Source organism: Metopolophium dirhodum, chromosome 7 (genome assembly GCF_019925205.1).
Source record: "Metopolophium dirhodum isolate CAU chromosome 7, ASM1992520v1, whole genome shotgun sequence".
Taxonomy (NCBI): Eukaryota; Metazoa; Arthropoda; class Insecta; order Hemiptera; family Aphididae; genus Metopolophium; species Metopolophium dirhodum.
This window is the reverse complement of record NC_083566.1, coordinates 27,600,294-27,623,439: the sequence shown is the minus strand read 5'-3', so window position 1 is coordinate 27,623,439 and position 23,146 is coordinate 27,600,294. Positions and strand designations below refer to the sequence as shown.

The 23,146-nt window shown below is 31.1% G+C and overlaps 1 protein-coding gene across 1 annotated transcript; it reads left to right on the top strand.

The window, feature by feature from the left end:
* Nucleotides 1-22,115, top strand: LOC132948286 (protein cueball). Its single transcript, XM_061018701.1, has 7 exons — nt 1-624; nt 11,938-12,153; nt 12,238-12,430; nt 13,810-14,263; nt 16,253-16,692; nt 20,020-20,332; nt 21,195-22,115. Exons 1-7 carry the CDS (start codon nt 555-557, stop codon nt 21,327-21,329), a joined length of 1,821 nt encoding a protein of 606 aa, XP_060874684.1. The 5' UTR covers nt 1-554; the 3' UTR covers nt 21,330-22,115.
* Nucleotides 22,116-23,146: the final 1,031 nt, after the last annotated feature.

The following is a 23,146-nucleotide window of genomic DNA, read 5'->3' as shown; positions in this document are numbered from 1 at the left end:
CGTCGCGCTGGCCTGTCACTCGGCACCGTCTAACCGTCTCGCTCGGTCGCACGCACACACGCTCAGTATAGCCGCCTACTCGCACTGCACACGCGCGCGCGCAGAAGCAACGCAACACTCGTTCACAGTTCGCACACGCACGCCGACGTAGAATCGAAAATATTAATAACTCTACGGCACGACCGACCGCCGCCGATCAGACTGAGCTCAGTCGTGTCTCAGTATACCGCCGCCGCCGTCCGCCGCATCCCGGAGGAGCGCGTGTCGACTGCACGCGGCAATTTCAAATGTTCCGTAATTTTTTCCACGCTCTCACCCGTCACATTTAACGCGATACTGTGCCCTCAACAGTTATTTATAGTCCATATTTTTGTATTTTGGATGTACTATTAATGTTATTACTTATTATTTATTGTATTTGTAATAATTACCTTTTTACTGTCGAGACTAACACACAATAACTTAATATTTTTATAACGCTACTCCGAAATCACATTATCATATAATACAATATCGTATAATTTATTATACATACCTACTTACGCGCACACGCGATGAGTTTCCTAAAGTATACATTCGCATTGGTTTCGGTCGTTTTGGCCACCGGCACGGTTCGAGCATGGGGTAAGTCGTACCTACCTATCATTATACAAATATTATTGCCTATATTTTAACAATGACATATTATTATCATTATGTGTACCTCTAATATCATTGTTTATAAATCCTACTATTACTATACTATATAGTAGTATTTATACGTTTATAATCAATGACAATCATTAATTCATGTGCCTACTTGTTCGCTCACAAGTCGCATATTGGCATATTATTGTATTATTATCGTTATTAGTATCGCGGGTACGTAATTGTTGCACGGTGTATATATGATCATTAAATCATTAACAAGCATAACGATTATAATAGACATGTGCGTACATTTGTAGCGACGCACACGCACGTCTATACTCTATAGGCCGTCTCGCGCTCGTGGATAATGTATGTGTAAATTATTTTTGCCTACAGAATTTTTTTTTCGCACGTGATCGGCCATAGACCGAACACCGGTCGTCACGTACGCCACACGCCCGGCGCACATGACCTTTCCCTATTTCCCGACCGCGGCGGCTGCCGGATTCTTTTTCACTTCGCTTCTTAGTTCTTCTTCGGTTACTTCTTCTGCCTCTTCGCCGTCCTCACCCCGCCACCCCCTGCGTGCGCGTGTACCGTCCGCCGTCGAGTGGCGTACGTGACTAGCTGCACGTACACCACACGGGTTTTTCATTCACCCCGCACCCCAACCCCCCGACAAAACTGCCTACGCCACCGCCGCGCCGCTCCCACCCACTGGAACAATAAACTTCGCGTAAAATTTTAAGCGCCGCCGTCGACCCCGCGTTCGTCAGATTAGGATTTATCGACATTAATATTATTACAGACATAATACCCACCACTGATTATGATGATATTATTAATTTTATTTGTTGAAAATTCTACATTCTGTATTATATTGTAAGTATACATTGGAACATTAGGCTGGAGATTAAATTATATCTGAATCATTAATTAATGTTTTTTATAATATTATTTAATAATGATAATCACTGACGAATACTTGTATTTTATATTTTTATCATCGTTTTTTCTTGCAGTCATTGTTTTTTGTTTTCCCCAAAAAATGTCGGACGCGATTGTGTTATATTATAAAACGAGTTAATTTGTTGATCTTTAGCGAGTAGATTTTTTTTATTTTCACAACGACTGACCACAAGTTCAATGAATGACGTCTTACCCCTTCTCCCGTTTTCAATCGGTCGAAACTCGTTTGTTTATTTATCATACCGATACCTTATTATTTATTAAATACTGATCGGTGGTCAGATTAGTCCGACGATTGCGTCATGTTCACGGAGCTCGTTGTCTGCTCGATTTTAGCGTTTTGCAAACATGCTCTGCGTTATTCTTTCCGAGTGAAAATTGTCTCATTTGACACGTGCTTCCACTATAAGGTATCTGAAAAGTTCCAAAGGAATATTCTTTTTAAATGTCCCCCCCCCCTTCCAATCTACTCATCTTTGGGGATATTCGCTGGAGTGCTGGACAAACAGTTATACGAGTATTTTAGCACTGTTATGGAAATGTGTTTGTATATCAAAGTCAATAATATCGTTCACTTGTTGCTATTGTTCACAATGTTATAGTTTATTGGGCAACTTAACACCCATCAGCCAGTCGTATAAATAATTAAAATCATTGTTGGTCGATAAATATTATGATTTCCCGATTGAAATACAACTACCTCGACAACTAATGAAAAAATGAGAACCCAATGTGAGCTTATTGATTGATGTAAGAAATATTTATTGTCATACTAGTTGGTACTTATTGGCATTCTTTAAAATTGTTCATTGACGTGCTGTAAGTTAATTATTGTTAGTTATTGCATTATTAATTTAATGCTTAATTACTAGGATATTTTGAAGGTCGTCGGGTAGAACGAATTCGTTGAATCAAACCAATGAATAGGTATAATATTATTATCATAATAAAACAAAAACTAGTTGTCAAAAATAAAAAAGAAGAAGTCAGTACATAATTGATTTTAATATTATTACAATTTAATACTTTTTTCTATTCAAGTAATTTACTTATAATAATTAATGTTAAATTGTTTAGGTACCTAGTAGAAAATAATATAGTTAAATACATGTATATACTATTATTTACCATATAATATGCGCACATTGTAAGTATCGGTTTTAAGATATAAAAAAAACGTAAGCTACGTAGTACGTTAACTTTCTATAGATTGTCAATACGTGAAACCTACTTAAGCTAATATACATTAGTATATCTGTAGCTAAATCGCTAATTAAAATATCATTATGTAAATACGTTGTAGTGCTATAAACAGTTCGATTAAATATTAACTTCTCTGTTGACAAATTAATTTCTATTATTGTTGTTATGTACTTTTCTCGTAAAAACGAAATTTTCCATAGTTCACAAGTAGGTACTCATACATTTTATATTCATAAAATATTTCTGTATTTATGTTGTTAAAAATCTAGGTAATATAGTGATATCTCTGAAAAAAATTGTATTTAGGTAGTTTTGAATACGATATTTTTCTAAATTTAAGTACCTATTTATTTACTTTGTCCATTTGAATAACTACATTAAATAAGTGCCTCCTTGAAATATTTATTATTCAGTGTTTATTTCAGACGTTTTACCTGGGAGTATCGTAAATTTTCAAGGGGATACGCCAAAGGAGTAAATTATGAAGGAAAGTAAAAATATCGTTTTAAGCCATAGAGTAAATAATTGAGCTCGATTTATTGGTATTAGATAGATACCTACAAGTACATAAATTCTTAAAAATGCATAGTTTAATACTTCCTGTGAAAAAAAAAATGTAATATTAGTAATAATATTTCATTTTGAGCTTAAGTCATATACCTATTATATTTATCACGTTTATTAATATTATTATTGCTATTTATTTAATAAATTTAATTAAACGAATTCTGGGCTGATTTTGACGTGCGTACATATAATTAATTCATTCACAGTATCTTCATCGAGTTTTTGAGGTTTCCTTTTGTACTAATTTTCACGCAGGATTGCAATATTCCTTGTCCCATTTGATTTCTTATTTTGCTCATAATTCTATTCATTGTACTGAAAGGTACTGCAGAACGGTATAGACGTTGCAACTTTCATTGAAGGCTGAATCTTTCACGAATTTTGAAATAGTGCCAAACCAAACTACCTACTTGTCTAAGTAAGAAAATGAGGAAACGTTGAATATATTGTTCTATAATATATCTGCGGTAAAATAATGTCCCATAGAAGAGGGTCGGTTTGGTGAGCGATATAATTGTAACAAATCGAATACTCGATAATGTGTGTGTGTGTGTGTGGTCAATCCGATGACTGAGGAATACCGTTGTGTCACATTGAATATATCACAAATTGTAATATATTAAGAAAAATGACAGGTGCATAAGCAATTGAACCGTTTGACGTTTTTTTTATTCACTTTGGATCAATGTAAGAAATAGTCGCGGAAATTCGGATCTCGAGTATTTACGCTATTTTTCTTGTACAAAATCAAAACACCGAATATTCAAATTTAAAAGTTTCTACGTATACATTATATAATTATGCAGTGGACATTTCTATACTGCGGTGACGCGGGCATTAGTTTTTAATTATTATATAGTAGAATGAACAATTACGATGTTATCGTTTAATAGCGTATCTAATATTGTGTCTCCGATTCCGTCTATTACGTAGACATAATTCACAAGTATGGTTCCTCATAATTTATGTTATCCTAGAACGCTAGTATTGCACGTATACACATTAACTTGCGGAATGTGGGGCCTTGTGGGCAAGAGCGCAGTACTCCTCCGCGTATTTTCATGGTTTGGAAGGGGGAGAGGGGAAATCATGATTTCAAAATGTCTGCATTTTTTTTTTAACTATTCACCAGTTGTATTATTTGTATTGTTATACTTAATTTTCGGTTTCGGCACACTAATTATTACTTAGGCCTATAGTTAATTACTTTTTTACGAGAGATATGTCCCTTCTTTGAATCTGCGATGGCCGCTCATTTGTCTAGTATTCGTTATTCCAATTATATTTAACTAATCATTTGTCATATCGCTGGACTGCTGGAGTGATCTAATTTCTAATAACACTTTAAATTAATTAAGTTGTTTTATATTAAACTGGCATACTGTATTTTTTTAGTATTGAATTACAATTCTGCAAATACTAAATGCCCTTTGAGTATTGATAAAATTGTGCTGTGAAAAACTACCTTGTATTTGTTTAGTAGAAATAATATAGTGACCTACTTTGGGCGGGTCAAAATAAAATATTTTTAATTACCCTTTAATGTATTATTAATTTAATACATTTTTGTATCTTGATATAGAACGGTTAAGATAAGATAAAACTTGCCAAGGTAATGAAATATTGCATAATGTACTTATCTAGTGTAACGGCTAACCTAAAATCTACATAATTTTATGAAATGTTTTGAAAATATTTAAGATACCCGAAAGTAAAATTATTCAGGTATACTATAGTATCATACTAGTAAAAAGATCAACGAACTTTTAAATGCTATCGTCGTATAATTTATTTATATAAATTAAAAATGTAAATTTAATTGTTTATAGTATTGTAGTAATTAAAAGCATTTTGTTTTAAATGGATTACATTTATTAAGTTAGTTACCTTATAGACAAATTATTATTATTGTTCTGTTTTTATTATTATCAAATTATATAAACCACACATTTTTAATTTCGTCTAAATATTCTTAACGATTGACCTAGGGTTTAATGACTTTTTTAAGTCTATTAATAACATTAAATACCAATAATTATAGGTAGGCGATAAATATTTTTTTTTCATAAACTAAATAAATAATAACAAATCAATAACCTAATTTTGTCTGTAGAGGTAATATTTTATTATCATTATTAAGCCGAATGCTCGCTTATCATGTATACCTTTACTATCCTATATTAGACAATTGTAGTATAAACAAAACACTTAATGAATGGTCTTAAGACAAGTTTTAAATAATATAATATGTATTATTATAATTCTTATCCTATCTAACAGGTTTTTTAATAATACAAAAAACTATTTAATGTACCTATACATTATTCTAACCTCTTATGATATACCTATAGGGTATTAAGAGTAATTTTTGTGATTTAATAATAATACAATATTCATCGAAAATTCCTCGGGAAATTAAAAAAAGGATTAAAATGTTTTCAGTCGAAACTAATACGAAAATGGTTACAAAAAAACGAAGTTTTATTTCAGTTATTGTTGAAATACATGATTGAGATAATATAACAAGCTTATGCCACTAATAAGCAATGGATACTTATTATAGAATCAAGGCCAACAATGTTATGCATTCATAATTTTTAAATAATTAAGAAATATTTTCAAAATTTAATTATAATTAACTGTTAATTATTTTAGTTTCTTCTACATCGTTCATAGAATAAAATTCTTTTGTTTTAAATTCTAAATAATATAATATTTTATGCAGTCGTATATTATTATATAAATAATTTGAATGTTAAGATTCTAATTGTTTTAATTAGTTTTTATTTACAATATTCTAATCAATATTTAAAATTGTCCATTGTACGATCGTCGATCTTCCAAATACAATTTAAATTAGGTTAGGTAGGTACGTTAAATAATATTAAAAAAAATCAAAACTAATTTCATTTTGCCAAAACACATGATTTCCTTATATTATTGCATATAGTATTCGAATGTTAGGTATTTCAAGATTATGTAAGATTTTTACAATTTACATTTTTATGCTCTTCTAATTTTTTTGTTTAGTAGAACTTGATAAATACCAAAATATCATATAAAGCAATTTGCCATGAATATTAATACCGGTTTTATGTAGGTATACACATGTATCTAAAAATATTTTTCAATCAATAATTTATTTTCAAGGTGCCTATCTAAATTATATGGGTTTTCGTATATTTATCATTTTTCAAACTGTAGATTATTTCAGTTTTAGTAGTAGGTATTGTATATTTGTATCTAAGGAAATGGTTCATAATATTATCCAAAGTTCTTTACAGTACCCAACATTGGTCATTAACAGCGGATATTGAACTAGAACAAGGTAAAATCACAAATTATCGAACAGATATGTGGTATATGTCTATGATATTCAAGTATTTTGATGAAAATACCATGAATAATAATGCAATTATTCAAAGTTGGCATGCTATTAAAAAATCAGTTATTATTTTATGCAATGACAATTATTATTGTATTTAAAATTTAAATATTTAATATTATAACTGGTTTTCATATTTATTTTTATCCCAGACATTTTTACTAGGTATTGTATTATCTATCTAAATTCTTTGAAATAATGTACATTTTAAAGAAATTCGTAAATGAGCTTATATTAATGCTTGGCAAAAAATTAAATATTTTAATTCAACTGACTGACTAGTTTCCGAGATTATCGTTATTTAATCAAAAGGGGGGTCATCTGTGCGTATATACTACAAGACGTTGCAATATTTCTTGTGTGTACGTGTCGTTGATATTTAATTTAATTTCGTATTCCTGGATTGTGTGTAATATTTTGGCCACAGAGATAATTAAAATACTTTAAATTCATAGATTATATTTAAATTTTTTTACGAAGGAGATATAATTATCCTTACGCACATGCCACATAGTAAGTGAGTCAGACGAATTTTACAGATAATATACGTATTTTCATTCGTATCTAAACGTTGTAATTTTTACCAATTAATATTAAATATGGAGAATGTTGAAACTATCGTTGGCGAAAGAATAAAAAAAATCACAAAAATGTATTAATGAATAATATTATTTATTACTAAAGTAAATTATAGTCAATTTCGCATCTCCAAATCAATTTTGATGTGCGTAAAAAAATAGTAGGTTATGAATTATGATCTTTGAGTTACGTACCTGTAGTACAAAATATTTTGTATTTTTGAATAATCACAATTAAAATTAAATACATTTTGTACAAAAGTAAACATAACTGATTAAATTTAATTCATGGGTCTGTTACATTTAATTAAGTTTCATTTGTGTTCTCTAAGTAATTAACAAATAAAGTATTACCTACATCAAACATTTTTAATATCGTGTAAAATAAATATAAATATATTATACAGTATTTTTGTACAATGTATAATACACTTGAACAAGAGAACATTTTGGACTCTTTAAAATACCTTATTTTTTGTAATATAAAGATATTACAAAAAATAAGGATGGTATAAAGATAGTATTTATTTTTAATAGTCAGTCGAACAAATATAATGATAAATAATGTATTTTATTATTATTATTACTATTAAAGTGGTAATTGAGATTTATATTGACGTTGGTAAATTAGGTTATTAGTGACTTGTGCATATTGTGTTTGCATAGTGTTTTTTGTATTGTTTTCTATTACTATTTGCATAATAACACGAATAAATTGTGTATACTATTGTGAATGCATTTAATTTTCAAATCTAGTCATCGCTAGATTTATTGATTAATGCGTATTTTGCATTGCTTATATTTGTAATTTTATCTTGTTATCAATACACTGGTACATAATAATATAATTTGTCATTATGACCACGTGATTCAGGTGTTAATCGAAGGGCTTAGCTCTAGCTACAGTATTCAGAGTGTTCGGTATTGACGTTAAAAATAGATGATGGTTGGCTACTGAAGTACTGTCTAGTGCTTACTGTAAATCAAGCTGGGATTGTTTTGAATTGTACATTTTTGGCTGACACAGGTATAGAACTCATTCATTGACTAAATAAAATTATGTAAATTTGGATTTGACCGATTTGGGAGACCTAATGATACAACCATTTTTCAAATACTAAATTGTTTACATTCTATTTCAGTGTTATGAAATTGTGTTTATTTTAAGATGCAATAAGCCAATAACTATAATACAAAATGAGGCTACTTATTAGTCATTATGGTCGTAACACATTAGCAGGTCAAATGAATAAGTAAAAAAAGTAAAAAAATATTTTATTTTAAAGAAATATTCTGTAAAAGGTATACGAATAATAATGATATTTCGATGCTAATTGTTATCATATTTAGGTATTGATAATATTAACAAATATCAAATAATATAATTTTTATTAGATATCTCATGACTAGGTAATATATTCTAAATATAAAAGATGCATTAAAATTCAAAATATATAAATTAAAACTTAAAAATTGTGATGAAAGCTTCTAACTGCCTAATTGGATTGAATGGTCTATATAAACTTTTCGCGTTCATACATTTTAAATATTTTGATTCATCTTGTTATGATGTCACTTTTTATAGTACTTAAAAACTTACAATCACTGTTAAATTCTTAGCTATATAGCTATAGGTTTGAATTGTTGCCAATTATAAAATTAGATGTATTTAATATAAGGTTAATCATTTAATATATTTTATATTGTTAATTATCGTTTTCGAATACATTTTACAATGTAATTGAAGTAGAAATTTTACATAATATATAATAAATTAAAATTAAAAATAATAAATAATAAATAATTCTGGTATAAATTCATTTTTTTAATTTACATAAATTTCGATACTAGATATTTGTGTTTGTAACTAAACGTCCTATATTAGAATATGATTATTAAATAAGATTAAATATTTTGTTCGGTGTGCCTATCTATTAATAATACAATTATGTCATTTTTTGTACAACTACTTACAAATTGTGAAATAACACAGTTGACTATGATAAATCATTTTTCTTTTTATTAATTTATGTAAATATAAATAACTGAAATGTTATCGTTGTAGGTGTTGAGTAAGTGTTTACCTACTGAATTAATAATTGATATATTTTGTCATTGATATATACTAACAATATTATCTCTATGAACTTAAAAAAATGTACTTGAATGGGTTTTTCTTCTAATCTGGAATTTATTCATTGTAATCGTTTCTTAAATAATTGTTTACTTGTGTTATGCATTTATCTAACTTTTTAACATAAATAGGTAAATTTTAAATGTTGGTAGACATAAGTAAATTTTAATGAATAATATATATGTAGGTAATTATTATTCGTTATTTCAAATTTATTTAAACTATTAATTTCGTGGTGCCTATTAATATGATGAAATTATTTATTGTATCAGTTAAAATGTTTAAGTAGGTATCATTCAAAATGTAATGTTACAATGTAATTGATCGTTATTTTCATCTAAATTTTCGTTTAGTTACCTATTCATAATTACTTTTAGTTTTTATTCCTGAAGAGTTGTTAACGACTTAATGACTATTCGATTACTTTCCATATAATTGTTATCATTTACCTTAAATTATTATATCTATATAAAAGCGTACGTAAATAAGTAAGCATAACCTTCCACTGTTTTTGTATACCTTTTTATTGTAATTGATTTAAATAATACGTACTTATATCAGTTGCAGCAAATTATAATATAATTATTAAAACAAATTTGTATGAGTTAAATAAAACATAGATACTGGTAAGTGGTAATGTGTAGGTATACACGTCAATTTTAATATGCAATTCAGTTTATTTGCTGCGTATAAAATTACTTGATTATAAATAATGTTCGTATGTGTATAGCACTATTAAATAATTACAAAATAATTGTATTTAGTTATTTAACCACACATTTGTGATAAATTATGATCACACGTTAAGATCTATAATAGGAAATTCATCACTCATTCATCATACTCGTCCATGTAATGAAAATCTTTAATAATCGCAAAAACACGATAATGTACATTGATATATTAGGATTACGGTTTTCATTCACACCATCACCTATTTAGAGATTGTATTGATATTTTTTTCATTGTATATCTGAATAACAAAATATTATGTTCTGATTATAATATTATAATATGTCGTATAGACTTCAATATAATATATTAATATATACTACAATACAATATTTATAAGTCATAACTAATAACCATATAATATAGGTAATCGATTTCAGTCAATTTACATTTTGTGACGTAGAAAACTTTTTTTTTGTACTAAACAATTTGTGTCTTATTGGTTTTGTTGTTTTTATTTTGAATTTTAGACAATTATTTAAATAATAGAGGAAATCAATAAACAAGTACAAGTTCAAGGTGAAAATCTGCAGGTATTAAAATAAATTGATAGATAGGTATTGATATTATCTCCAATTCACAACAATAGAAAATAGTAATTTCTGGTACTTTCAGTTCACATTCCAGGAAATAAACTTTAAGACTAATGGTACGGATAGCCTGCCCTTGGGTAAATTTATCTCCTCCACATCTGATTATAGGTATATTGATGATGCATGAAATATAATTAATTCCAGAACCAAATAATTTAAAAACCGGAGTTATATCTTCGAACTTGTCATTTTAATTATTGTATATCGGTTTTTTTCACCTTGTTTTAATGTCGATAACCTTGTAATTAAAATTGAGGTCAATGTTGAAATAGCATCTAGGTATATGGAAAATATAGGTTTATTATACACCTGTAATCTAAACATATGTTTCTGAATAAGCGCAAGTACAAAAGGGATGAGGGTTTTTCTTTTAAAATATTGGTACCTACGTCCTATTTACACATTAGATATCCATATCAATAAATGTATACAGATAATAATAGGTATAGGTATAAATTAATCAATTAGCTATTTAAATAACTACCTCGATAACAACTATAATTATTCTAAGTAAAATTTGAATAAAAATTAGTTCAAACTCGTATATACCTAACGATTACATTGTATTTTTATAATCCTTGAAGAGATAATTTTTAGCAAATTTAAATTCAAAAAGGTTTTTATTTAAAGTTGACCGGAAGTCGAACGTATTTGTTTCTTTTAATTATTGCGTACATCGCCCAGTTTATGGCGTTGTTGTTAAATATACTTGATACACTTTCATTGATATTGGTCTTATTATTTACATTAGTTTTTATATTTTTTAATTCATTCTTAAAGAGCAATAAAAAATAAAAATTGTATGGTCCAACCAAAAAAAATATGTACCTACATGTAACGTTTAGTTTATCGGAAAAAAATAAGAAACAGAATTACGTAATCGTAAAAAATAGTATATTTTTCATTCTAGTGAAAGCTATAGTGCGTACATATTAATATACCTGTATATGTTGCATATTATATAGTATACAAGCATAATATTTTTGTATAGATTTTACTCTTATAAATTATACTGCAAATCAAAAATATATACTTATCATACCTATATTAAGTAATCTGGAATAAACAATAATATTTCAGGTGCACCTACTGTTATTTTAGTAGTGTATAATTAATTGGTTTATTTGTATGTATCGGTTTGTATAGATTTGGGCATCGTGACTCCAGCTCAGATTCAGTTCCTTACAAAAAATGTCGTGGAGAATACGGCGGCTGATAAGTTAAAAAGTATGGGTGCTATTGCTTATGATCCTGTTAAGAAAGACGTATACGTCAGCGATGCCAATCAGAAAGTCGGAAGTATATTCCGGTTTAAGACTACCGGCGATACGGCGTACACCATCATCGAACCCATCGTTGCCAGTAAGTATATCGCGGGCGACGGTCACCGAAATGTCACCCTCGACGAATAATAAATGTATTAATGGTTTGATTTTTTCCCCACAGAACAAAACGTTACCGTACTGGGTATGGTGTTCGACGACCGTACATCCACGTTGTACTGGACCACCGGCAACGGGCTGACCATTAATTACGTTCGCGTACCAGAAAACACGACCAAGGTTCCTCTCACAGGACACGTCCTGTTCAGGTTCAAGCATGCTATACCCCAGGGTATCGCCATCGACACGTGTCGAGGGTGAGTTACTTATTTTTATCAATTTTTTAAATTAAATAAATATATGTATGCATATATGAATTGGAAGAATTTAAGGTTAGGCTAGGTACAGTTTCGGTTTAATTAGAAACTAATTCTGAACACCTGCAGACCTAAATTACGCATCGAAGGTAATTTGTTAATAAATGATCTAAAATACCATTAATAGTATTCATTAACATTTTATAGGCACATAATACTATGATCTTTCATATTCAATTTTACTCGAATTTACTTAGGTACCTATAAAAATGAATAACGATCACAGTTTTTAGTATATTTTTATTATAACCTAACTTATATTGTAGGTACAATTTTCCATTGATATTATTATTATTTTAATTTTTACATTAATGATGTTTTATTAATTCAAACAAAATTTAAAAATTATTATTTAAAACATAATTTGTATAGCCTTAACTGAAATATAATTTGAACAAATGGTATTCATTATTAATAAAAGATTTAATGAACATACAGATAGGTCACTATAATATTATATGTTAATGAGCAGTATTGATCATATTATTTTGATAACCTTCACGCTGGCCATTCACGACGTATTACTTTAGCGGGTGGATTATACATAAATATATTATTATGAACTATATAAGATAGCAAATTTACGATTCTGAAATGTTGAGCTTTTTCTTTCTGTTGAAGTGTTTTATTTACTATTTAAAGAATCAAATTATAGTAGACAAAGTTAAATATTTTAGTACGAAATGGGAAACAATGATTTAAGTGGATAGTTGTTCCCGAATCCTAATTATTTTTAATATTTTGACGGAATAGTCAATGCTCAATGATATCGAACAAAATATAATATAAATATTATTTAATGATGTAATATATTTATTTCTCCAAACGTCACAGTTTTAAAAATCTCAACACTCATAACATCATACAATATTTAATTTTTGATAGGATTCTGATGTGTACAGACAGTAATGCACACCAATAATTCCAAAGAGTTAAAAGTGTCTCTTCGGATAAAAATATACACAATTTAGCTGTAAAACTATATAGAATCGTTTTACCTCTTTTCGAAATCTTCATTAAATACTTGTACGTGAACAAATTAATGTTTATTTTGGTTGGCAATAATTTCGAAATCATTGTTTGAAAACTTACAAATGACAATGGTAATTTTCAATGGATTTGCGGTTAACTTGAAACCTGCAGCCGGCTTATCTAATCAGCATTTAAATATTAAGCAACTAAGCTAAACTTAAATCCGTGCTCTTCGTCAATGCACCTTTCAATGTCTGCTTGATCTCCCCCTCCCCCTATACAAAAAATTTGGAATCTCACAAAACCGTTTCAAAAATAATAATCGGTAATACGTTTTCGTGTTTCAGGTATCTGTACTGGACGAACTGTAACCATCTAAACGCGACCATCGAACGGTCGCGCCTGAACGGCTCTGATCGTCAAATCATTGTGCACGAGAACCTATTCCAGCCGCTGGGCATCGCAGTGGACGTGGAACGTAACTTGATCTACTGGAGCGACGAGCACGAGGGCCTGTACTACAGCATCGAGAGCAGCAACCCGGACGGCGGTTCCCGGAGGACGCTCATCCACGGCACGCACCACCAGCCGTTCTCCATAGCGGTGGACGACCGGGAAATCTACTGGAGCGACTGGATCAACAACGCCGTGTGGACGATGCCCAAGGACTCGTTCCAGGGTGGCGTGGAACCGTTGCTGGTCGCTAAGTACGAGATGATCAACACGCCTATGGGACTGATTACGCCCACCGGAAACACTACCATGGTCAACAGCACGTATTGCGCGATGCACAGGTCAAAAGTACGTATCGCCCCGATTTCCCGCAGTGACCCCCGCCCGCCCCTAGATAACCCAACTCGTTATCGCTGCACCAGAATTAAATGTGTCATTTTTTTTACTAATTTTCATGTAATTTTATTATCTGGTATAAAATTTTTATTTTACGAAGTCGGATCAGGGTATGATATATATAAGGATATATATTCCTTGCCGTGTCATTGCTCCTCGTTTATTATTTGTGAAGAAAAAAATATTATTTATCATATAGTCTTAAAATTAATTTCCCTTAACGATGAAAATAATGGCATATCAAGTTTTGCTATCCTTTTTTACAGTTACTTATTTACCATAATTACCTATACAACTATTACGATATACACAATCGCCTACTATATTAAATATAATATCTACAGAGTGACGACACTCTCTGTACATTTAAATAAACCCAATCCTAACATAAGTGTTTCAAACGATATACATACAGTATACAGTCATCGTCAGTTGTCTTATATTATTTAACTTTTTAAATGTACTTTTTTCGGTGTTTTGTTTCTCACCCAATATTTACTACATTTTACACTCATTTATAATCGCCAATCGTAGATGAAAATAGTGAAAAATTATTTTTTAACGTATCTCTACTACACACAGTTGTGATTGCGGTACCCAAGTTTTTCGGAATTTCTATTCTTAAACTCGGAATTATTATGTTTATGAGTTTTCAAGGTTTGTTTTCACAAACAAAAAATGACACTTAAAAAAATATATGGACAGGTTCCTATTTATTTTAATGAAATTAAAAACTTAAATATTTTTAAATGACATATAAATTTGTAGTTCGTACAGTGGTACACTTTCAAATGTTCAATATAATATTGTCTTATTAAATGACCAAACTATGGTCCATCGAGACCGAATATCCGTATTTATAGTTTTGAGATTGCCACCATAAATCATTGAATTTTACCGCACACAATTTTATATCGTAATTTCCAGTTTTAAAAAAAATAGTACCTTTTGGGTTTTATATATACACTTTAATATTATTAGTTATTAGTTTTGAGTTTATGACTATAGCTAGTATACTTACTACAATATATATTATAGTCAATATTCATTAATTTTAATATTTTAATAATAATAATAATAATAATAATACAAAATAATTTGATAATTAATGTAAATAAACTATACAAGTTTGTAATTAAAATAAATTCAATATTTTTTTTATTTTTTTAATTGTGATAATTTATATAATGAAAATCCCAGTTTTTGTTATTAATATTTTTTTAATGGACGGTTTTATAAGTACCTAAATAATTTAGTTGAAAGTCTGTATGTATTTTTTTTAAGTGTGTTTTCGATAATCAAATAAAATCAATAGTACGGATTCTCGGCAATCGGACGTTGACTAGGCGCCGGCGATGTATATATATATACCTAAATAATATTATATAATCAGCTGTGTCGTTTCTCCGTCCCCGCGTACCGTTACTGTAGCAGCCACATCCCGCGTACTATATAATATATATATTATGCTTTTAGAGGACGCTATACGCGCATGTGTTGTCCCTGTCTTACACACGAGTAACATGGACAATATTCTTACATATTCTTACATGATTCTCATACTACGCAGTTTATCAACTATAGTAAAAAGTAGAGCAAATTGACATATTATTGAATACTCGTAGAGGAAAATATCGACTGAACCCAAGCGTTGAGCTTTTTTTTCATGTTTCTATTAGGTATAAAATTAGTTATGACTTATGAGTACTTACATATTTTTAAACACATTTTTTCAAATTCATATTACTCGTTTTAAAATAAAATTACGAAAAAATACTCTACGCTCGGACTCTGTTGGTATTCTCATCTACAAATACAAATATGCAATGATATAATGTCGCGGTTATGTCGTGCAATGAAAACACAATAATACGTACATTTCACCCCCCTCCCTCCCCCTTCACGCAATAATAATATTAATAACGCCATTCGTTTAAGCAGGACATCGCGGCGGCGACGATCACGGAACCGACGCCGGAACTGATCCCGTACGAGGTGTTGAGGAACATTTGCAAGAACAAGGGGGTGTTGCACGCCAACGGGACGTGCACGTGCGCCCCGGGATTCGAGGGCGAATACTGCCAGACGGGCGTGTGCGACGGTTACTGCGCGTACGGGACGTGCACGCTGTCGGACGCGGGACAGCCGACGTGCCAGTGCTCGGAGACCAGCTACGGTGACCGGTGCGATAAGCAGCTGTGCGCGGGCCGGTGCCAGAACGGCGGCGATTGCACGATGGACGGGGCCGGCAAACCACGGTGCGAGTGCCCGGTCGGGTACGCGGGTGACGCGTGCGAGTACAAGGCGTCCTGGCTGAACGAGGTGTGCACCGTGTACTGTCAGCACGCCATGTCCAAACAGCAACAGTCGTCCGTCTGCAGGTGATTTATAATTTTATCAAGTAAATCGATACATAATCGTCGAAACAAAAACTATAGGTGCTTATTCGAGAACTTGTGGCACCACGTCATCGTGGACTTGTGCACATAATTATATTATGTACGGTGTACACCTATTATATACATATTATCCAGGGCTGTCCTCGGGATTTGCGAGGCCCAGGGCGAATACCAATTTTTAAACCAATTTTACCACTTTTTTCAAACGCGAGGCCTCCAAATGTAAATAAAAAGCGTGAGGCCCAGAGCCTGGGCCCTGCTCCCCCCCCCCCCCCCAAAGGACGGCCCTGATATTATCATTGATTACGTATTTTGTTTTTAACGCCAATGTTCTGTGGTTCGCTATGGTCTCGGTCAGTTGTGGAGCTGGAAGAAAAAAATGCTCTTATATAATATTATTTATTAATTTGAGTAATCGTTAAATTACGATTTTGAATAAAATTTAATTTTTATGGTTGTTTTTTTGTTAGGTTTTTCGATTTTTGTAATGAATATATTTTAAACTTCAATTTTCGTCACTTACGGATGAAGCCGTGTAAAAAACTATTCAGTATTTTTGGAAAAGTATCCCACTTCCGGTTAAAAAATTTAATTTAATACTTCAAAATGTATGGAAAAAAATGTTTATACGGTCAATAACAAACATTTTACCAGAATAACGATAATGGCTTACGTCAAATTATTAGATTAAGCACATCGCATGATCTAAATATAGTATAATTTGTTGTAGTTTTATAATATTACAAAATTACTGTTAATATGTATTGTTAATTACCTATTCATTATGCTCATTTTGTCTGAAAACATGAACATAATATTCATCGTATAATGTCCGCGAGTCCAGATTCGTATAAGGTCATATATAGGGTGGTATATATTATAGTGTCTAGTTAGTCTGGACTGTTGATTATCTGTGTGTAATAATTATTATGATATATTACGTGTTTATTACACACGGCAGATCGACGTACATAAATGGTGCAATAGTTTTAATTCTATACCACTTCTGTGCGAGATCTCGAGGAACAATTTACAATTATCGCAATATATACGTACCCGGAAAGTATACTGTAAAAACCGAGGTAAAAACTTATTCTGCTTTAGGACACCTGCCGTTGCCGAGGTCCTCGATTCGTTATTTCAGTCCGCCTGACAGCACATATACGTGTTACATATATATATCATACGATTATAAAATATACAGAGCTATAACATACATATTATGGTACACCTTCACGATATTGTGTGGCGGCGGCGACCGCCTTGAAATCCACAAAATCGTAGTCTCGCGTATAGTATACGCAGTGGCGTGTCCAAGAATTTTCAATTGGGGGGGGGGGAGAATGGTATAACTTATAAGTAATAAAACATTTAAATGAATTGTGGTGGTGTACCAAATACCCAAATATGGGTATTTATGGGACAATGAAGGGGGACCTATAACCTCCCCTCTGGACACAAATATACGATCGTGTATTCCCCAATTGTCGCTACATATATTATGTCTATTATACATTTGTTATCTCAACATGTCAAGGATGTCAACTACTTGTGGATTTGTTTGTAAACGTCATTATTTGTTATGCACCGTGGTTATCCCGTTTAAATAAAACAAGACATTAGCCCTAAAATTAGTAAGATATTAACCTTATTAAACTTCACGAACTTCACACACACTTGAACCGTCGACTTATATACTACATATATAATACGATTAATATAAATATTTAAAGATCGTATAATTTCGATAAATCGATAGGCACCAGCTGCAGAACATAATATATTCTATTGCGTCGCAGTACTCACAAGTTCTCCCACCAGATTGAGTCGTACCTATCACGTTTAAATTTTGATGCAATAAACAGTGAATGATATTGTCTATATAATTACGCTAAATGTAATAATAATAACGAAAGAAGCATAATTTATGTATAGGCAGTGTCGGACTGGCCATGGCAGCTATAGGCTGCGAACGCGCCTGGGGCCCCCGGCCGTATTTGTGTAGAAGGGCCCTAATAGTACTATGAATATTGCAAATAATTATATATTATACTGTTATAGTTTTTTATACTATTATCATTTTATCAAAAATTACTGATATAAAGAAAATCAATTACACAATTTGAATCGCGTTAAAAAATATTAAGTTGTATAATGTTATAAGGCGTATTAATTATATAATTTTTTAGAATTATAAATAATTGCTCTAACTATGTAGTTAACTTAAATGTGTGTTTTAAATAAGGTACTTATAAAAAATATATAATATTTTGCACTACTTATAAGCGTTTTTTATCATTTTATGAAATAACATTTTTGTTATAAATGCATTTGGGGCCCTTTAAGTACCAGGCGGACACTGTATATAAGACTTATATAGTTTCCTTGCAAATGTACCTATTTGTTTGTTTTGCAATATTGCTTCGCCGCTGCGATTATTTTCTGTTACAAAGCGTTAGGAAACATTCAAACATGTATGATGTATAGGTTAGGTTAGGTATATACCCACTAGCTATATATTCATATTATAAATCCGGTAGGTGTTCAATGTTTTCAATCATTTTTAAAATCAACGTCAACACGACAACACCGCTGATAAATGAACTAAAGTAATGTAAAGTAACTAAACTACTGAATGTACTCTGAGTAGGTACCTACTTAATAGTTCAAAAACCATACCTATATTGATTGTTACTCGTTTGCTGCGGACCATTGGCCGTTTGTGTAACATATTGAACCGTGTTTAAAAAGAGCTTGCGTAATCAATGTAGGTACATATTATACATTATATATTCTAAATTTGTAACCTGTTGAACCTATATTGTATATGTGCATTATGATTGCACTGCTTCTCGCGGCCTGACGATGCAACTGGGTTGTTTTATTATATAATAGTAATATTTAATTATTATAGACCTACACATTAAAATATTAAATACTATATTACTATAATTTCGATGAACCCGTGTATAATATTTGCGCGGATAACACCATTGATTATAAATAGTATTTATAATCAATGGTAATACTAAATTGGTTATGTACGTAGCCGTGAGTGCCTACGAAGTTATTTAGTATAAAATGACTAATTTGCGATGGTATTTAATCTTATAATAATGTTATAATACTTTTTAGAAGTATTTCAAATAGCTATTTAAGTATATGCCTTTGATTTATCCCTCCATACGCAATTATATATTATATTATAATATACCTGAGGTGTACACCCTGCACTCGCCCGCGCGTATTAGCCCGTAACGGTTTTCGACGCACGGTGATGATGACAATTTTTTTTGTTTTTTTTTGCAGGTGTGACGAATACAGCAGGCAGTTCGATTATTCGGAAATGGCCATGCTCAACCATTCGGACATGTCGCCGTGCAAGCTCAGCAAGAGCATGGTGGCCGTGATCGCCATACTCACGGTGTTCGTCGCCAGCCTTGGCACCATAACCATAGTGCTGTCAAGAAAAGTGCGGTTGCTGGGCCGCCGTCCCAGGATCAAGAAGCGCATCGTCGTGAACAAGAGCATCACTCCGTTGACGTGCCGACCGCCGCAACAGGAGAATCAACAGTGCGAAATCACCATCGAGAACTGTTGCAACATGAACATTTGCGAGACGGTAAGCCAGTATAATAACGCTCAGTCCGGTGTCGCAAAACCGTAAAACGATTCGTTACAATGTGATATATAATTATGGCGGTGGTCCCTATGTTTTTATGCAAATCCGTATTATTCTTCTACACTTGATTTGCGACGATTCGGATTAAACATGCCGACGTTTCGTAATGATGCGTACATGGATTCCGTGGTTGATTTTTTTTTTGCACGTTCTTGCGAATTCGAGTCGAAATATTAATATAAGTTGTACATTTTATACAGTCTGTCTAATCCGTCTTTTTATTTTATTTATTTTGACCTATAATCCATCAATTGTTCTTTTTATTTGTAACAGATTAAATAAAAAAATATGAACCAAAAAAAAAAAAAAAAGTTATACGTTTTGAGGAAATTGCGTAAAAGTTGCGTATTTCATAGACATTAAATAAAAATAAATTAAATTTTGCTCAAATTTTGATTACATTTTGGATTGTACATAATGGTCAACGGGCTTATAAAGCCGTTTTGAGCCTAAGATAATCGAACGGTCGGCTGAATAAATAATGTATCGTTGTAAGAATATTTTGTACAATATAGATACTAATTATTGTATAAAAATGATTGAAAATAGTACCTTATAATAATTGTACTAACCTTAACTTTATAACATTTTTCAAGTATTTTTATGGATGAAGTACTTACAATTTACAATTTTGATGTATTTTCTTCGCATATTTTTGAAATTTTATGTCAATAAATATGTAGGACCTATATATTCTTCAACATGGTTTGCATAAAATAGTGGGTCCTAGTTAATATAATATTAGTATTATTAATAATTTAAAAACATTCAGCAAACTATATTTTTAAATTATTGTTTTTAGCCATGTTTCGAACCGGATTTCCGACCGCCCAAGATGGGAGGACTGATGTCGTTGGGAAAGTCGAAAAAAGAAGACAAAGCGAACTTGCTGAGCAACACAGACATGTCGAGTGAAGACGAAAAACCATTGTATTGATGTAGTCTGGTATAAAATTGAAATGTAATTTATTCGTTTTTACAAATGTTTTTACTTAAGGGGCTGTATAGGTATAACACGTTGTGCGTTGTTGTTGTCGTTGTTACTGTAGTTGGACAAATTTGTGATATTCTATATTGTTCCAAGCCATTAGGTTTCCATTATTTTTACGATTTAAACCGCTGAGGAGGGCATCGTTTTAGAGTGTTACTATTTTTATTTTTGTAGAAAAATACTTACACGAAAAGCTCGATTTAAATACTGAATATTTTCTATTGAAACGTATCGTGTGTTTGTGAAAACTATGTACTTACTGCAAATACGGTTTATGTAGTTCCTCACGTACGACACGTTTGACTCTAAATGTATGTGCCGCTTTTTATTTTATCCAAACGTGCAGCCCCCCCCCCACGCCCCAAATCCATATAATTATATTATTATTATTATTATTATTATTATTTTAATATTATTATTTTTTTTTTTTTTTAATAAGCTGTTTTAAATACAAGACTGGAAATTTGTATCTTAAGTATTTTTTTTTTTCGTTTTATTGTTAAAACTAGTGAAATTAGTGTATTGTCGTTAAAATGAGTATTTGTATTTACTATATATTTTGTAAATTAAATATTTATCTTTAAAAATAAAACCATACATTCATGATAATATGTATGTTATATAATATTGTTATATATTATATTATACCTAGGTACATACTGTTAAGTATTTGCGAATTTTTTTGTAAAACGTCGCCTCGTAATATATACATTAAAATTAAACGTATTATTATTTAACTCTAAAAAATGTTTTTTATTATACGATCGAAGATCGGAGAATATTATAAGTTATAACCTATCTCTTTTTAATTTATTTTTAACCGCAAGCCATATATTATGCTCAATGTTCACTATAGTAAAGATCAAAGTGTAATCCTTTAGACAACCACTCTAATATTTAAACAAAAAAAAAACTGTACCGCACACTTTCTGTACTCCAGTCAACCTTATGGTTGATGGGGGGGGGGAGGAATTAATGTTGTTTATGAATTTGTGTGGTTAGACATTTACATTTTGAATACGGATGTACGAGCGACAAATGAAGACCATCATTCGTGATTGATCAGATCACGATCGGTGATGCTTTTTTGGAGGGTGTACAAGGAGTCTGGGGATTCCAGGCAGAATAAAAAATTACTATATCTAATTCATATTCAATTTTTTACTTAAAGTTAAAAATAATCATTTAAACGATATTTTTTTATGGGTTATAATGTTTGTAAATGTTATTATGTCACGGAGTGGCCGAGCGGACTACGGCGTCGGTTCGAATACTGGCCACGGGTGGCATTGCTCTCTGGGCAGGCAACCCAACCGGTCATGGCGATGGCAGAAAATTACAGGTGTCCAATTAGAAGTTCTGCCAAATAGGCGTCCGATCTAAGCCTTTGGGCCTAATCCCGGACATAGCGCCATACGCAAAAAAAAGATATTTATATTATCTTGTCATGATTTTAAAATAAATGTTTTGTAACATCCGCTGATTGCTGTCATAATTAAGAGGAACCAATGCATTCTATGTCTCCGTCTTACAAACGTACTACATATACCAAATTTACGTTCACTAGTTTCAATGGTGGGCTGTTAATTTTGATTGAATTGGCCTATTGTCAAATTTTTAGATGAGAAAATTATCTGAGCTTAAGCATCGGATTTTATTCGATATTTTAATTTTTAAGTGAGATGTTATGGGTATTTTTAATTTTTCATATTTCACATACCTAGGTTATCTAATTATTTTCAGTTAAGAATTCATAAAAAATG